At 43.5% G+C, this 18,735-nt stretch overlaps 1 protein-coding gene and 1 long non-coding RNA gene across 8 annotated transcripts in view; one reads left to right on the top strand and one right to left on the bottom strand.

Annotated features, from left to right (window-relative positions):
• The window catches only part of LOC129633170 (uncharacterized), a 31,460-nt gene that overhangs the window by 9,097 nt on the left and 3,628 nt on the right, over positions 1 to 18,735 (top strand). Inside the window, exon 2 of one of the 2 annotated variants that reach the window (XR_008704939.1) lies at positions 18,351 to 18,470. The exons of the other annotated variant lie outside the window; for it this stretch is intronic. This is a non-coding gene — a long non-coding RNA (uncharacterized LOC129633170). The remainder of the gene's footprint in view (positions 1 to 18,350; positions 18,471 to 18,735) is intronic. 2 annotated transcript variants of the gene reach the window in all.
• The window catches only part of ADAMTS12 (ADAM metallopeptidase with thrombospondin type 1 motif 12), a 384,678-nt gene continuing 376,359 nt past the window's right edge, over positions 10,417 to 18,735 (bottom strand). For all 6 annotated transcript variants that reach the window (XM_055554960.1, XM_055554962.1, XM_055554961.1 and 3 more), the window contains one exon: positions 10,417 to 14,562. In XM_055554960.1, the coding sequence (XP_055410935.1) occupies positions 14,384 to 14,562 (179 nt within the window). In that variant the 3' untranslated portion in view covers positions 10,417 to 14,383. The remainder of the gene's footprint in view (positions 14,563 to 18,735) is intronic.

The following is an 18,735-nucleotide window of genomic DNA, read 5'->3' as shown; positions in this document are numbered from 1 at the left end:
CAGGAAGAAATAGAAAATCTTCATAGACCCATCACAAGCACAGAAATCAAAACTGTAATCAGAAATCTTCCAGCAAACAAAAGCCCAGGACCAGATGGCTTCACAGCTGAATTCTACCAAAAATTTAGAGAAGAGCTAACACCTATCCTACTCAAACTCTTCCAGAAAATTGCAGAGGAAGGCAAACTTCCAAACTCATTCTATGAGGCCACCATCATCCTAATAACAAAACCAGAAAAAGATGCCACAAAAAAATAAAACTACAGGCCAATATCACTGATGAATATAGATGCAAAAATCCTTAACAAAATCCTAGCAAACAGAATTCAACAACATATTAAAAAGATCATACATCATGACCAAGTGGGCTTTATCCCAGGGATGCAAGGATTGTTTAATATCCGTGAATCAATCAATGTAGTACCCCACATTAACAAATTGAAAGATAAAAGCCATATGATTATCTCAATAGATGCAGAGAAAGCCTTTGACAAAATTCAACATCCATTTATGATAAAAACTCTCCAGAAAGCAGGAATAGAAGGAACATACCTCAACATAACAAAAGCTATTTATGACAAACCCAAGCAAACTTTATCCTCAATGGTGAAAAATTGAAAGCATTTCCCCTAAAGTCAGGAACAAGACAAGGGTGCCCACTTTCACCACTACTATTCAATATAGTTTTGGAAGTTTTGGCCACAGCAATCAGAGCAGAAAAAAAAAAAAAAAAGGAATCCAAATTGGAAAAGAATAAGTAAAACTCACTGTTTGCAGATGACATGATCCTGTACATAGAAAACCCTGAAGACTCCACCAGAAAATTACTAGAGCTAATCAATGAATATGGTAAAGTTTCAGGATATAAAATTAACACACAGAAATCCCTTGCATACCTATACACTAACCATGAGAAAACAGAAAGAGAAATTAAGGAAACAATTCCATTCACCATTGCAATGAAAAGAATAAAATACATAGGAATAAATCTACCTAAAGAAACAAAAGACCTATATATAGGAAACTATAAAACACTGATGAAAGAAATCAAAGATGACACAAATATGGAGAAATATACCATGCTCATGGAAGAATCAATATAGTGAAAATGAGTATATTACCCAAAGCAATCTATAGATTCAATGCAATCCCTATCAAGCTACCAACGGTATTTTTCACAGAACTAGAACAAATAATTTAACAATTTGTATGGAAATACAAAAACCCTCAAATAGCCAAAGCAATCTTGAGAAAGAAGAATGGAACTGGAGGAACCAACCTGCCTGACTTCAGGCTCTAATACAAAGCTACAGTCATCAAGACAGTATGGTACTGGCACAAAGACAGAAATATAGATCAATGGAACAAAATAGAAAGCCCAGAGATAAATCCATGTGCCTATGGACACCTTATCTTTGACAAAGGAGGCAAGAATATACAATGGAGAAAAGACAATCTCTTTAACAAGTGGTGCTGGGAAAACTGGTCAACCACTTGTAAAAGAATGAAACTAGAACACTTTCTAACACCATACACAAAAATAAACTCAAAATGGATTAAAGATTTAAACGTAAGACCAGAAACTATAAAACTCCTAGAGGAAAACATAGGCAAAACACTCTCTGACATAAATCACAGCGGGATCCTCTATGACCCACCTCCCAGAGTAATGGAAATAAAAGCAAAAATAAACAAATGGGACCTAATTAAACTTAAAAGCTTTTGCACAATGAAGGAAACTATAAGCAATGGGAAAAGACAGCCTTCAGACTGGGAGAAAATAATAACAAATGAAGCAACTGACAAAGAATTAATCTCAAAAATATACAAGCAGCTCCTGCAGCTCAATTCCAGAAAAATAAATGACCCAATCAAAATGGCCCAAAGAACTAAACAGACATTTCTCCAAAGAAGACATACAGATGGCTAACAAACACATGAAAAGATGCTCAACATCACTCATTATCAGAGAAATGCAAATCAAAACCACAATGAGGTACCATCTCATGCCAGTCAGAATGGCTGCTATCCAAAAGTCTACAAACAAGAAATGCTGGAGAGGGTGTGGGGAAAAGGGAACCATCTTACACTGTTGGTGGGAATGTAAACTAGTACAGCCACTATGGAGAACAGTGTGGAGATTCCTTAAAAAACTGGAAATAGAACTGCCATATGACCCAGCAATCCCACTTCTGGGCATACACACTGAGGAAACCAGAATTGAAAGAGCCACGTGTACTCCAATGTTCATTGCAGCACTGTTTACAATAACCAGGACATGGAAGCAACCTATATGTCCATTGACAGACAAATGGATAAGAAAGCTGTGGTACATATACACAATGGACTATTATTCAGCCATTAAAAAGAATACATTTGAATCCGTTCTAATGAGGTGGATGAAACTGGAGCCTATTATACAGAGTGAAGTAAGTCAGAATGAAAAACACCAATACAGTATACTAATGCATATATATGGAATTTAGAAAGATGGTAACAATGACGCTATATGCGAGACAGCAAAAGAGACACAGATGTATAGAACAGTTTTTTGGACTCTGTGGGAGAAGAAAAGGGTGAGATGATTTGAGAGAATAGCATTGAAACCTGTATATTATCATATGTGAATCAGATTGCCAATCCAGGTTTGATGCATGAGATAGGGTGCTCAGGGCTGGTGCACTGGGATGACCCTGAGGGGTGGGATGGGAAGGGAGGTGGGAGGGGGGCTCAGAATGGAGAACACATGTACACCCATGGCTGATTAATGTCAATGTATGGCAAGAACCACTACAATATTGTAAAGTAATTAGCCTTCAATTAAAATTAATTAATTAAAAAATAAATAAACATAGCTGCAGGTCTTAAGTTGTACTCCTTTATGTTCTCTGGGAGAGGCTAGCAGAGTTTGAAATCATTTTTCACTTGCTTTTGTTGGGGGAGGGGGACTCTATTCCTTTGAATGAGACACTGAGCTGAGACTGGTTTTCTCAGATGATTTTTCTCCCTGTGGATGATCTTTCCAAGCTGTGATGGCTTATTATTCTGATTCCCTATGTACCAACTATTCTTCTTGGTGGTCTCTTTGGAAGTCCTCCCTTTTGCAGTATTTTGGTTTTGAATTTCTCTTCTTAGACGTTTGGGTGAACTCTCTGCTGGATGGCAAACTCCTTGAAGGTAGGGGTTTGCTTTAATGCTTCCTTAAATAGACAAGAGCTTGAAGTACAATGCTGGTTGCATAGTGGGAAATCAGTCAAGTTTTTAGTGAACAAGCAGATGAATTTGGGAACCAGAGGGTAGTGCAAGGCTAGGTTTCCACTTTTTCACCCACAGTCTTACATGACTAGAGGATAGCTCTCATTCACCAAAGACCCTGGACAATTTCATATCAAACTAGACATGGCCCAGAGGATCATCTAACATATAACCTGCTAAGAACCCCAGAAGATCCTTCTTTGTTTACTTGGCCAGAGTGGAAATTTTTTCCTCCTACCTGGGAACCTCAGAGTTCATGAGCAATAACCCAGTAAACACATCTTGAGGGAAGTTGGCCTTTTGAACTGTGTTATAAAAATGTATAAAGATGAGCCTAGGGATACTGTGGTACAAAGGAATAGTAAGATTTCAGTCTGGTGATTATCTTGTTAAAAAAAAAATCCCAACAATGGACATAGCTGTATCACCTTCACTTCTGATATCCCTGCTCCAAATAAACTGGCAATTGAAATTGTTCCCAGCATTGCAGCTCTCTAAGTGAGAAGGAGGGAAGAAATTTTTGTCAGCTTGTATATTCCTTCCTCACCTTCTGAGGTTCAGATGCATTCAGATGCCCATGTCCCCAACAAACAGACAAGTGAAGATGAATTTTCTTAATGTTCTGCTCTTTAGTGAATCATAAAGACAATAAAGGGCAGTTGGCTCTCAGCAATACATGACTAATCCATTTCTCAATCCACAAGGGCCAAGTAGAGCTAATTTAATCTCAGCTTCATTAGTTCATCCCTTGTCTGAAATCAAAATCAAACGCAAGATAATCAGTTACCCATGATGGATTCATGCCAATGTATGGCAAAACCAATACAATAGTGTAAAGTAGTTAGCCTCCAATTAAAATAAATAAATTAAAAAAAATAAAAATTAAAATAAATGGTGATTATCTTAAAATTTTTTTTTGCCCTTTTGTGGGTTTAAGCTGGTCCCCAATGACTCCACCATCAGACTCCATCTGCAATTATTTCCACGGAGTTGGAGAAAGGTGCTCCTGCTTTTTCACTGATCGGCACCACCATCGTCTCCCATTCTTTTTTCTCAAAAGGGGCTTGCTCTCCTATTGAGACTCGGTGTTCCTTTTAAATGAATACCAGCTCTGTGAATCATCTGGGGGAGTGCAGCTGTTTCTCTTTCTGAAGGCAAACCACCAGGAGCAACCACACATGAGTAAGTCCAAGTTATGACGACCAAGGTGATAAAGATGACCCAGGCCCTATGGAACTGAGTAGTTTGGCCATGGATGTCTAAAGTAAGACAAAGCCAGGAGAAGTTCAGAAAACGGAGGCAGTTCAGAGGCCAGGAGAATGGCCTTTGTCCTGGAAGAGTCCCAGAATCAGTCTCCAGAGCTGCTTAGTGAAGAGGCTGGGAGGGGAATGGACATATGAGCTTGTGAGCACCTTGCATTTTCATGTTCATTCCTTTTGCTCTTCATTGAGGCTATCATGGCTTTCACAGAAATTTTTGATTTTTTTTTTCTTATTATGTGTACTGGCTTACTTAAGCGCTTTACTTTCCAATTATGATTTTCTCTTTCCTATAGATTCTTACTGCTTTTCTATTTAGAGAAGACTTTTCAGTATTTCCTTTAGTGTTGCTGTATTCTTTTACTTTTTGCTTGTCTGAAGAATTCTTTATGTCTCCTTCTATTCTAAATGGTAGAATATCCTCGGTTGCAGATTTTTCCCTTTGAGGACTTTGAATATGTCTTGCCTGCAGCATTTCTGTAGAGAAGTCAGCTGATAGACTTATGGGGGTTACCTTGTAATTAACTCATCGTTTTGCTGCCTTTAGAATCCTTTTTTATCTTTAACTTTCACCATTTTTATTATATTATGTCTTGGTGTAGATCTGTTTGGGTTTGTCTGGTTTGGGACCCTCTGTGCTTTCTGTGTCTGGGTATATGTTTCCTTCTTTAGGTTTGGGAAGTTTTCAGCCATAATTTCTTTAAATACATTTTCAATCCCCCTTTCTCTTCTCCTTCTGGGATTCATATTATGTGTAAATTGGCACACTTCATCTTTTACCACAGTTCTCTTACATTGCTTTCATTTTCTTTTTTTCATTTGGCTTTCTCTCTGCTGTTCTAATTGAGTGATTTCCATTATTCTATAGTCTAGATCACCTATTTATTCTTCTGTATTATTGGTTCTGGTATTCTTACCCTTTAGTTCAACTTTCATCTCTTCAAATGAATTCTCCAACCTTTCTTGGCTCCTCCTTATAGTTTCTAATTGCTTTTTACAGCAATCTGCATTTCTGTTGAACCTTTCTTAATTCCTCCAGTATTTGCATTATCTCCTTTTAGCACTCCTTTTAGTGTCTATTGGATTGAAGAGGTCTGTTTCATTGTTCTTTCAGGGGAATTGGCTCCACCTCTTAATTGAGTGTGATTCCTTGGCTTCTTCACTTATGTTTCTCTTGCTCTATGAGTTTAGGAGAAACAATGATCTACTTTGGTCTTGGTGGTCTATTTTTATGTGAGAGCATCCCTCTGTAACCTGTGTGGGTTTACTATTTTTTGGTAAGAGGGCTGTTTTTAGTATGGCTGCCTGCCACCTCTTCCTCAGTGTATGCTGACTGTTACTGCCTTGACAGGCAGTGTAACAGATGCTGGGGTGACCGCAGCCTGTGCTGGATGTTGAGCAGGGTCTCTTTTTCTGCTCGGTGGTTTTCACTGCCCTGTCAGGGGCAAGGTCTGCTCCCTGTTGTTGAAGCAGAAGTCTCCAGATCTGTCTGAGCTGCATTTCTGGTCTTTGCTGCAAGGTAGGCAGGATTGGAGGGATTCCCAGGTGGTGCTAGTGGTGAAGAACCTGCCTGCCAATGCAGAAGACATAAGAGATGCAGGTTTGATCCCTGGTTTGGGAAGATCCGTTGGAGAAGGGCATGACAACGCACTCCAGTATTCTTGCCTAGAGAATCCCATGGATGAGGAGCCTGACGGGCCACAGTCCATAGGGTCGCCCAGAGTCGGACATGACTGAAGTGACTTACAAATGCAGGCAGGTGGGATTAGAACACTCTTTCTGGGCGAGGAGCCCCCGAGTATTGTTTCCTGGAGCTGCTCACCTGTGAGTGTGCTCTGCTGTGTCAGCTTTCACCCATCGTGTGGATTCACAAAGTACACTGTTGTTGTCGCTGTCCTCAGCCCCACCTTAGCCATGGGCATGTCAGCGATCGGCCCTGGTGCCTCTCAGGCTTTGTGTTCACAAGGCCAGCAGAACCTTCGAGCTCAAGTCACAGGGCTGCAGGGACATATCCGGGACCCACTGTGGGAGTTATGGAGATAGCTCAGATGCTGGCCCGGCCCAGCCCCTGCATGCATGCATCCACAAAGCCCACGGCTGCTAAGGCCAGACCCCTCCCAGCCTCGGGAGCACCTGCTGTCCCTTTGGATGTTCTGTATGTGTTGAATTCACAAAGCTGGTGGAGGAGGTGTAACTCAGTGTCTGTGCTGCCTTGGATTGAGATTTAATTTCCGTTTCCTAAGTTGCATGCCCCTGGAACTCAGCTGTGATTTCAGCCCCACCTCTGTGCGTGGGCAACCCACTGGTGTCTGGTCCTGGGCTGCCCAGGCGGTGGCGGTGGCTAGAACATGCAAGCCTGCCTGGGCCAGAGTCTCTTCTGGAAGCTGCAGAGGCAGGGTCCAGAGGGTGGGGTGAGGGGCTGCCATGGTGGCACTTAACATGGGGAGCTTCTCTTCATGCCACTTAACAGGGGAGCTTCTCTTCCATGGTGGCCTGGGCTGCTTCTGAAAACACTCCTGGTTGCGGCATGCCACACCCCATCCCCTCCAGCCTGTCTCCACACAGCCAAAACCATGGACTAGTTCTCTTAATGTCTTTCCTGCCTCTCTGTCTTCCCATCCCGACCCAGCTGTCTGTGGGGATATTTCCCAGTTGTTCTCCCAGCCAGAGAGGAAGCCGTGCAGTGATGGCGCCACAGGCTCCATGGTAGCTGGCATCTGAGCAGGACCCCAGCTGGTGGCTGGCTGCCTGACGTCAAGTTCCAGCTGGATTGTGCTCCCTGCCTTGGTATTACCTTGGCCCCAGGAACTGTATCCCATCACTGCCGGATCCGCAGGGACCATCAGTGAGCACCCTTAGTCCTGGCCACATCCCATGAAACAAGTTGGGTGAGTTGGGCAGTACCACTGAAATGAAGGGGCCCTGGTGCTGTCCAGAGGGGAGTGGGTGGGCAGTGCTTGGTGGGAGAGTGAGCACAGAGGTAGGGCCATTCTCTCCTTAACTTCTGGGTCTTCCTTTAAACTGCTTCTTCTGTCTTTTCATTATGATCTTGAAACCACATCATCATTCAGATGGGAAAGGAACCATATTTTTAAAATAATTTTGTTTATTTAATTTTGGCTGTGCCAGGTCTTTTTGGCTGCACAGGCTTTTCCCTAGTTGTGATGAGATAGGGCTACTCGTCATCAGAGTGCTCGAGCTTCTCATTGTGGTGGCTTCTCTTGTTGTGGAGCACAGGGTCCAGGGTGCACAGGCTTCAGTATTTGTGGCACGTGGGCTCAGTAGTTGCAGCTTGCAGGGGTCTAGAGAGTAGCCTCTACAGTTGTGGCACATGGGCTCAGTTGCTCAGAGTCATGTTGCATCTTCCCAGATCAGGGATTGAACCTGTGTCTCCTGTACTGGCAGGCAGGCAATATACCAGGGAAGCTCAGGAACTTTTTTTTTTTTTTTTTTTTAAATAATGCTCCCCCCTGCCCCATTCATGCTAATCTTAACTTTCTCACATAGAAACAGGGGTGTTCCATATCAAGGGTGGATAGTGATGGGCTATCTCTTTGGGATCTTTGATATCCCTGTCAGCCTTCTCTCAGTGCAAGAGGAAGGGCTACTATTAGTGAATATTTAATGGCCATAGGTACTGCTGCTTCTGCTGAGTCACTTCAGTTGTGTCCGACTCTGTGCAACCCCAGAGACGGCAGCCCACCAGGCTCCCCCATCCCTGGGATTCTCCAGGCAAGAACACTGGAGTGGGTTGCCATTTCCTTCTTCAACGCATGAAAATGAAAAGTGAAAGTGAAGTCGCTCAGTTGTGTCCGACCTTCAGTGACCCCATGGACTGCAGCCTTCCAGGCTCCTCCATCCATGGGATTTTCCAGGCAAGAGTACTGGAGTGGGGTGCCATTGCCTTGTCCGGGCCATGGGTACTAGTGAATATTTAATGGCCATGGGTACTTCTATGTACTGAGTTTAATGGCGTGAGTAGTTCGTCTCTCCTCTTTCCCCCCACCCTTCCCCTACATCCCTCTTGAGCCTGAAACCTGGCACTGCAGAGAAGGGTAGGAAAGCCCTTTTCCATCTTCCTCCAAAATACACTCCGCAAGCCAGCTTCACCATTAGTAAAGCTGTGGTTATGATCTGGCTGAGTATGTCTGTGCTGTTTGGTTTGAAACCTCAGTTGGAGGAGGGTGGTTATACCAAACCCTCAAAATGTCACTTTTCCATTTTACCCACTTCTGGTTCATTTCCTCTGACTCTAGGATTGAACACTTGAGCCCTCAACAGCTGATTCAACACTCTTGTGAAGCCATGCTCCTTACCTTCTCTCTCCTCTGAAATTATTTTTATCAAGCTAATGACCTTTGAATCCTGATATGTATTTTTTCTTCTTTGGAAGTTTTCTGGCCCACCCCATCAGTTCTTAGTGAGGTCTGAGTGTTAGGGTAAGTTTGGTTTTACTCCAGAAACCCTGCTACTCACTCCAAGGTGACAGCTGTTCTCCTGCCATTTTTCAGCTTCAGAACTACTGACATTTTGAGTCACATAATTCTCTGTGGTGGGAGGGGCTGTCCTATAGAAAGTTTAGCAGCATCCTTCGCCTCTACTCACCAGATGCCAGTAGCAGCCTCCATCAAATTTGTGAAAGCCAAACGGGTCTCAAACATTGTTAGATGTCTTCTGGGGACAAAACCATCTCTAATTAAGGACTGCTCTTCTAGGGGAAAATAGATACAGTGAAGCAGCAGCAGAGTAGCGCCTCCGTCTTGGTGGCCGAGTTAGCGCTGGCCTCATGGGGAAAAGCATTTGAGCTGAGCCTTGTAGGATAAGGGTTACCTAGTGGTCATAGCAGAGTTTTCAAGGTACAGACAGGTAGGTGTTCATGGCCCTCTGATTTCTTGACCCAAACCAGCTTCCTACCACCCCTATGCATGCCCACAAACATTGTAGGGGTCACCTGTGGATGCCTCACTCTTCACTGCCTCAGTGATCTTACTCATTCATGTGAGTGGATTCCATGTCCATATGTACAGATTCTTTTGGGTTGGCCCAAAAGTTTGTTTGGGTTTTTCTGTCTTACAGGACAACCCAAATGAACTTTTGGGACAACTCGATACAATTGCTGGTTATACTTACCATGCTGTGCACTGCCTTTGAAAAAATATGTTGGATTTCTAAAGCAAATTCCTTTTCATCTTTATTATTACTTTCTCAAGCATTAAGAGAAAGCATGTGTACAATTCATTGTTGTTTTTTTCTAAATTTTTTTTTGCCTGTACTGGGTCTTCATTGCTATGTAGATTTTCTCTAGTTGTGGCAAGTGGGGGCTACTCTCTAGTTACAGTGCACGGGCTTCCCACTGTGGTGGGTTCTCTTGTTACAGAGCATGCGCTTTAGAGAGCTTGGGTTTCAGTGTATAATTGTGCACGTGGGCTCAGTAGTTGTGGCGCCCAGGCTTAGGTGCTCCAAGGCACACAGGGTCTTTCAAAGATCAAACCTGTGTCCCCTGCATTGGCAGGCAGACTCTTAACCACGGGGACCACCAGGGAAGTCTCCATTATGTCTGACCTTTGGATAGATTGAGGGACTAGGTGATGCAATGAGCTGCAATTCCCAATATGCTGGATCTGGGATTGTGGCAGATTTCAAGTATCACTTCAGATGGTCATATGGTAGGTTGTGTTGGTTACTGCACAATCATTTGTGAGAAGAGACCCAAGTTCTACTTCACCTGGGACGTGACTCATCTCATGACATACGGATTTAGGGGTGGAGGAGGAGGGAGTCTGCAGGGAGCGAGGGAGGGAGGAATTGACAGATCCTCCTCCAGGTTGCTAAATTTCAGAGTTGTTCTGGTGGCTAGTGGGAGTCTCATAGCAGGGGTAAATGAATCGCATGGAAACATCAGTGAGTCTGGCCATTTATTGATGCCACACAATGGCAGGCTATGGTTAACATTCTGGTTTTACATACTGTGGTACCCACTGAGGTACCCCTTAAGCAGTCTGGGCCTGGGAAAGCAGTGCAGAGATGCAGAGAGGACAATGGATGAGGCCTCGGACCACATGCAACCACTTTGGAGGGCAGAGACAGGCAAAATTGTGCTTTCCCAACCATATTTTTTTATGACATAACTTAAAATAATACTAACAATATTTGAACAAGCAATACCAAAAAAAAAAAAAAAAGCATCAAATATGTTGGTTAAGTTGTAGCACCAGAGAGTTCATGTCATGAGGCCTCCCTCTTGAAAGTGAATCGCTGTGCACTCATTTCATTGTCCTAGGGCTTCATCCTAAAGTCAGAAGTGCTATGACTTGTAATCTCTGGTGAAGCAATGTGTAGCTTTCAGCATTTCGGGGATTTTAACAAATTGATTGGGAAATTATGACCCGAAACAATATAAATCCTTCAAATCATGTTCCAGAAACATGATGAAGGTTATCAACAACACTCAATATCTGAAAGCTTCACATTGGGATGGCTCCACCATGTAGAGATGGATCAGGAGATTGGACGGAGATACACGCTTAAGAAGTCCCAATATTAAAATGAGTCACTCCTACAAAGGGGCAACTGCTTGTATCACAAATTGATTTCATTTTTACAAAGGTATTCACTCTTTCATCTCTTGAAGTGTTGTTTCCTCTTGGTGGTTTGAATTATGCTTGGATGTTCAAGAACTAAATGAACCCATACCTTTTCAGAGAAGAGTTAACTCTACCACTGGGAGAGGTGACATAAACCAGATTGGGCTTGAGACCCTTTATGTATTGAAGCACCAGGCCCTGTGGTGGCCTCTCTGGTTCATGGTAGATGCGTATCCAGTGTCTCTTGCTACACTTCTCACTTGCTTGTTCAAGGTGGGAGGAAAGGAGGCCATGGAGGAAATAAAGCAACATTGCTACTTCATGTGGGCCCCCGTGAGCACCAAAAGAATGGTGAGATGTCATCTAGGTTCTTGTCTTTCACGTTTTCCTGTTAATCTGAGGTCCCTCTCTTATTGCTAGCATGGGGACCATTCAAAACCCTAATGACCCAAAGTTGAGTGACTGTCAAGGCAACAACCAAGTCAGATGACCCCAGCAGCAAGTACTATCTGTCTTGCGACCCAGAATGACAGATGCTACACAACTGTCTTACCTCACAGCCTCAATACAGGAAGTGAATGTTCATGAGGCAGGATTAGGGGCCAATATTCTGCCTTTGAGAAACTAGAGAAAGGCCTAGAATAGAGCACCCGGTCAGACCCTCTCTACATTTCTACCATCTTTTCCTCATGGGTCATAAATAACATTTCGCATATTGGGAAATCTGGCCTAGTTTAGTTTGCTGAGGTCAAAGCAATCTGGGTTTGTTCCTGAGTTTTGTAAAACTGGTCATATCCAGGGCTCTGATGACATGCATGATCCCAGGATAACAATTGTTGTTGTTCATTTGTTAAATCTGTTCAACTTTTTGTGACCCCACGGACTGCAGCATGTCAGGCTTTCCTGTCCATCACCATCTCCCAGAGTTTGCTTAAACTCATGTCCATTGATTTGGTGATGCCATCCAATCATCTCATTCTCTGTCATCTGTCATTCAGTCTTGTCCAACTCATGTCCGACTCCTTGCAACCCCAGCCAGGCTCCTCTGTCCATGGAATTCTCCACACAAGAATAATGGAGTGAGTTGCCATTCCCTTCTCCAGGGGATCTTCCCAACTCAGGGATCGAACCCATGTCTCCTGCATTGCAGATAACTCTTTACCATCTGAGCCACCAGAGAAGCCCTGGGATAGCAGAGTACCAGGTTAAGTTAAATCCATCCAACTTACTAAATTAATCCCCTTGAAAGCCTATACTACACTTCAAGGGCAGTTTTTGCAAATTGCCTCATTAGAAAAAAAATCAGGTTCTCTTCTACTTCTGTCACTGACGATTTAAGCGTCTTCTCTCTCAAACTGATTTCACCAGAGACTGTCATCAGCCAGCAATGTTTAGATTTAAGGACAGAATATAAGAACCTAATCATACAGAAATAAATTGCCTGGTTTTGGTAAACATTTTTACTTTTCTACTGTGTCTGGTCCTATCTAAAATTCCATCCCAACCCCAGTGTTTTATTTTCCACAGGCATTTATCAGAATAATACATAGTAATGGCTTAAAAAAAAGCACATAATATAAAAATTTTCAGCTTCTGGTATCCAAGCAATAGAACTGGCGTTGGCCAGCAACACCATTACACATTTAACAGAAGACGCATATGGATTTGCCCACTTGTACATCTATCTACATGTTTATATTCATTCTGCCACCATCTGCATATTAGCACCATGTTTCAATAGCACCATTCTGCTGAACAGAGAGAGAACTCAAGGGAAAGATGGGACATTGTGTTCCATGGTGAATGTTAATGGTACTTGTGAGTCTGAAGACATGTGGCCCATGACATGAAGATGACTCTCCTGCCTTCCCCTCTGTCAAGAGCTGGTTCTGAAGGCTTCTTTCCCTGGGGGCTCCTCTCACCCTCCCCTGATTTTCCAGGTTTAGTTCATATAAACACCTCCTCTTATACACCAGAAAATTCCTCTTCAATTTGAGACCATAACCTACTTTGACTCCTGCTGGGTGATGGGAACATCAAAGATTCAGCCTTCTTAACTTTTCTGGACTCCCTGACTCACCTGTTCCCTTCAAGGAAACAGATTCTCAAAAGTAACTACTGGGTGTGCTAGAGAGTAGGTCAGCTTTACCTCCTTTTTGAAAAGTTTTTTTCTTGAGACTATTAGTTTATACAAAGTTTTTCTATACTTGATGCAATTTACCTAGGTCTTAGAAATATTTTCGTCTAGAGCTCCATTTTCCAACCTGAGGGTGGGTGGGCGGGTGGTAGATGCAGACCTGGCTGCAGCACTTGTGATGTATAAAGCCCCAGCAGTGGAAAGATGTTCACCCTGACTTGAAGACCCAGGCAGGGGGTGTGCCAGGGAAGGGAAAGTCACACAGGAAGACTCACATGCTCTTCTGCAAAGGAATGGGTATGTGCCAGGGAAGTGGGAAGAATAGAAGCCCACATTCTCTTCCTTATACAAGAAACTGATTTCTGATCATTTGTTTTTTAAGAGTTTTCATAGAAATTATCCAAAGTCAGAAATGTCTTCTATATAACCTAAATCCCTTAAGTTTACTAAAGCTACAGTTCCTGCCCATTTCCTCTTCTTCTAGTGTCCCTAGGAAGGCACGGGAGTCTAAACAGCTCAGATGTAGAGTCTACAGGGAATAGGGACAGACTGAGTCTGTAGCCAAGACTTTTTCTTCCTGCCTCAGTTAAATATTGGGTAAAGAAAGCAGTCCCCTGCCTGGTTGAATTACAAGAATGTTCCCAAAAGCTCTCCCATGACATTTGAAACAGCAGCTGCCCCAAGTAGGGAGATTTAGGGAAAAAAAGAAAAAAGGGAGTGATTTCATCAAAGTAAATTAACAAGAATATTTGTTCCCTGGATAAGTGAGGCTCTATTTCCTGATAGTCTCTTGAGGTAGTCTGGGAAAAATATGGTCTCTCTGTTTTTATCTTTAAGGGAGAAACAAAAGACATCATTTCATAGACTTGTCCAATTCGATACCTTTCCCAGGAGATGATCCCATGAGAAGCCCAGTTCTCCTGGATACCTCACCTGCCTCTATCAGGGAGCAGTGAGCACAACAGTGCCATGACTCCTGCTAGGGACATTGTGTGGTTAAAGGGACGCAGTGTGCTTTGTTTTGTTATGAGTCAAAGTTGAACCTGAAACATGCAGAATAACACGGCAAGAAAGTGGTCTCTGGGCCAGAACATGTCCTGGTCAGCAGGCTGCTGCAGTCTATGGTGGAGGGTGGCTTCCTTCTGCACTTAGGGTGCTTTGGGGTTCTTGAGTGGCTGTCGCTTTCTTGGCCTTTGTGTGTGGGCCACGTGTGTCTGGGAACACGAGAGGCAGCACTGAGCCCTCACGGTGGGCACAGAACATTTCTTCATGGTTTTAAGCGTCTGGCAGAAACTGGCTGATAAGTTGTCTTTGATGCAAAGGAGATCTGTGGGAGGAGACAAATGATGAGAAAAAAACAAAAGATCTTTTTGTTAAGTGAAAGAGCACAACTTCTATTAATGGAAGATTTTATATGTCTACTGAGAAAGGCTCCATAGCGATTTGTCATAGTTGACATCTACTGACGGTCACTCCTGTGTAGTAATGTGTTGATTATAATGGTTCCTATTTTAACTAATAACAACATGTTTGAGCCTAGTTATAATAACTTAAAATTCACAGTCCAAAACCACAATTACATTTGTACCAGCCTAATATCTTGACCATCCTTTCCTCATACATGACTGGACTAGATTGCTCAGGGACCATCCTCGCATATTCTGTGGGTGGTAGATACTCAGACTGCAGTGGCCCTTGCCTGGAAGAAGTTCAATAAGGGCCCAATAACAGATTTTTCTTTTATAAAATGAAATTGTTTTAAACTTTGCTTCAGTGCCTTTCAGAGCTCTGCCCGATTTTCTTTCTCCATTACACATTTGAATAGTCCTACAGTAAAGCTTTTTACCCCAAACAGGCTGCTGTCCTTGTAAATAGAATTGTCAGTAAAAGCAGAAATTGAGGTAATATTCCTCTTAACCTAAATCTGTGACAGCGTTTTGCCTCTCTCTGCATTTTTCACCTTCAGGTCACAAAGGCAAAAAATGCTTTTCACCTGCTCAGAACTCATCATTCCTTGACAGTGCCTTTTTTTTTTTTCTTCTTCTTCATGAAGAGATATCTTCTATTAACTGTCTAATTCCATTTGGTTTGCAAGTGTTAGCTGCATTTGAGAGTAGGTAACAGAACCCACGACCTTTTCATTGCTGCTGCTTTTCTTCTTCAGGCTTCGTCTTAAAACTATTATAAAAATCAGTGTCCCCTAATCCCACAGGAAACTTCTGTACATGATCTGATATTTCAGAAAGAGTACGTATTTCTGCCAAGTGTTCCTACTGTGGAATGGGAATCTGAGCTCTTCATCTCCCATGTTCCTGCAGGAGCAGCAGGTGTTCTCCATGGGGCCTATCAGAATGCAATGCACATCACAGGCAATCCACTAAAAAGACTGCAATGATGGAAAAAAACCTTACTCGCTTATATAGCTGAATGAATCAGTTCAGTTCAGTCGCTCAGTTGTGTCCGACTCTTTGCGACCCCATGAATCGCAGCACACCAGGCCTCCCTGTCCATCACCAACTCCCGGAGTTCACTCAAACTCATGTCCATCGAGTCGGTGATGCCATCCAGCCATCTCATCCTCTGTCGTCCCCTTCTCCTCCTGCCCCCAATCCCTCCCAGCATCAGAGTCTTTTCCAATGAGTCAACTCTAATACAACACATTAAATTCATGTTCTCAAGATGCATGCATGCGTGTGTGCTCACTTCAGCCGTGTCGGACTCTTTGTGACCCTATGGACTGTAGCCTGTCAGACTCCTCTGTCCATGGGATTCTCCAGGCAAGAATACTGGAGTGGATTGCTCTTTAGAATGAGGCAGGGCTTCCTTCCTAGGCTTCTGGCTTTAGAACAGGGCCCAGCATAGATGCCTGGGCATCATAGGGTTGCTCTGATCTCTAAGTCTCTCCTAAGGTCTAGTCAAGGCTATGGTCTTTCCAGTGGTCATGTATGGATGTGAGAGTTGGACTGTGAAGAAGGCTGAGCGCCAAAGAGTTGATGCTTTTGAACTGTGGTGTTGGAGAAGACTCTTGAGAGTCCTTTGGACTGCAAGGAGATCCAACCAGTCCATTCTGAAGGAGATCAGCCCTGGGATTTCTTTGGAAGGAATGATGCTAAAGCTGAAACTCCAGTACTTTGGCCACCTCATGGGAAGAGTTGACTCATTGGAAAAGACTCTGATGCTGGGAGGGATTGGGGGCAGGAGGAGAAGGGGACGGCAGAGGATGAGATGGCTGGATGGCATCACTGACTCGATGGATGTGAGTCTGAGTGAACTCCAGGAGTTGGTGATGGACAGAGAGGCCTGGCGTGCTGTGATTCATGGGGTCACTAAGAGTCAGACACAACTGAGCGACTGAACTGAATTGAAGGCCCATGTGGATGGTGGATGGAGAAGGTGCATCTGGGGTAACTCTGTCCCACAGTCTCCTTGCCGTGAACCTATGAGTGCTCCGGTGCTACTACAAGAGAAGACAGTGGAAGTTTGAAAGCTTAGCTTCTATTCCTCCTCTCCACAAAGCTTCTTTTGGCCATGTTGGACCACATGGATCCCTTCTGTCCCAATCTCCAAACCTGTATTATTATTGTAACATTTGTTCAAACATGGCACTATGTTCTATCTTAAACTGTTCTATAAATGGTGTGTGAGCCTTTTCTACTAAAGGCTGAAGTGTCACCTCTCTCTAGGGTGTCTACCATTCTACTGGGTTGGCCAAAAAGTTTGTTTGGGTTTGTCTAAAACACCTGATGGAAGAACCCAAATGAACTTTTTTGCCAACCCAGCAGAAAGGCTTCTTAGAGTACCTCCAAGTCTTTAACTTGTTCTGGGTTGAATTGTGTCCTCCAAAGCTTAAGTGTTCCTTCAAAGTTGAAATCTTAACCATTGGTACCTGTGAATGTGACCTTATTTGGAAATATTTCTTTGCAGATGTAAGGATGATATAAATCAAGATGCAGGCACACTGGAGTAGAGTGGGCTCTTAATCAACATGACTGTGTTCTTATCGAGAGAGAAGAGATAGACACACGTGGTAAAGAGAAAGCCATGCGATGACACAGACACACAGATGGCCATGTGATGATGGAGGCAGAGACTGGAGTTATGTAGCTACAAGTCAGGGAAAGCTGATGACCACCAGAAGCTAAGACAAGAGAGCACGATTCTACCAAGAACCTTGTTTTTTTTTTTTTTTTTTTTTTTTTAACCTCCTTGCCTCCAAAACAGTGAGAACAAATTTCTGTTGCTTTAAGCTTCTGATAGTTTGCAAGAGCCCTAGGAAAGTAATGTACCTCCTCCCCCATAACAAGGACAGAGATAATTTATTAAGCACTTACCACATACTAGGCAACATGCTTGATATATACTATTTCATTTGATCCTCACAGAATTTACTTATAGGTATATCTATTTTTATCCTTTACCAACAAAGGTCTGTCTAGTCAAGGCTATGGTTTTTCCAGTAGTCATGTATGTATGTGAGAGTTGGACCATAAAGAAAGCTGAGCACAGAAGAATTGATGCTTTTGAACTGTGGTGTTAGAGAAGACTCTTGAGAGTCCCTTGGACTGCAAGGAGATCCAACCAGTCCATTCTGAAGGAGATCAGCCCTGGGTGTTCATTGGAAGGACTGATGCTGAGGCTGAAACCCCAATACTTTGGCCACCTCATGCAAAGAGTTGACTCATTGGAAAAGACCCTGATGCTGGGAGGGATTGGGGGAAGGAGAAGAAGGGGACGACAGAGGATGAGATGGCTGGATGGCATGACTGACTCGATGGACATGAGTTTGGGTGAACTCCGGGAGTTGGTGATGGACAGGGAGGCCTGGCGTGCTGTGATTCATGGGGTCGCAAAGAGTCAGACACGACTGAGCGACTGAACTGAACTGAACTGATGTCTATTTTTCTCCTTTTAAAACTGAGGTTCCAGAAAGGCTTACTAACTGGCCCAACATCACACAGCTGGAAAGTAGACAGTGATGCTGGAATCCGAATGTTGCCTTAGTGCCTCTAGAGCTTTGCCTCCAAGAGAATGGATCTCTTGTGCTGGTGATGGGGAGGAGGGGCCCACATGGACAGGTTCTTCCCTGACCAGAACATCTTCATTTGTTTAACCCAGGGCTCCCACTTGTCAGGTCCACACCTCCAGGAATAAAAGGGACCCAACCAAGCCTGGTGTTCTTGCCTGATCTTGGGAACCATTGGATCACAAGCCCTGCTTTTCAAGCCCTGGGATCATGTAGGTCCTGAGTCTTCCTGTTTGAAAGTGGGGAACTGTAAATAAGAGTGGAGGAGGGCAGTGACCTATATTGGGAGCCTGTGTTCCAGGTCTATGTTTAGCAGCTCATTTAGACAATGACTATGAGCCCAACAACATGGCAGGGCTTAATTGCACCAGTTCTCCTTATTATTGTGAAACAATGAAGGCTGGCTGTGTTCATCAGCCAACTGGATCCCAGCCGAAGCACACACAATGCTTATAATTAGGGGCAACTTAGAGAGGA

This window comes from Bubalus kerabau, chromosome 18 (genome assembly GCF_029407905.1).
Source record: "Bubalus kerabau isolate K-KA32 ecotype Philippines breed swamp buffalo chromosome 18, PCC_UOA_SB_1v2, whole genome shotgun sequence".
In the NCBI taxonomy this organism is placed as follows: Eukaryota; Metazoa; Chordata; class Mammalia; order Artiodactyla; family Bovidae; genus Bubalus; species Bubalus kerabau.
This window is presented reverse-complemented; position numbering and strand designations above follow the sequence as displayed.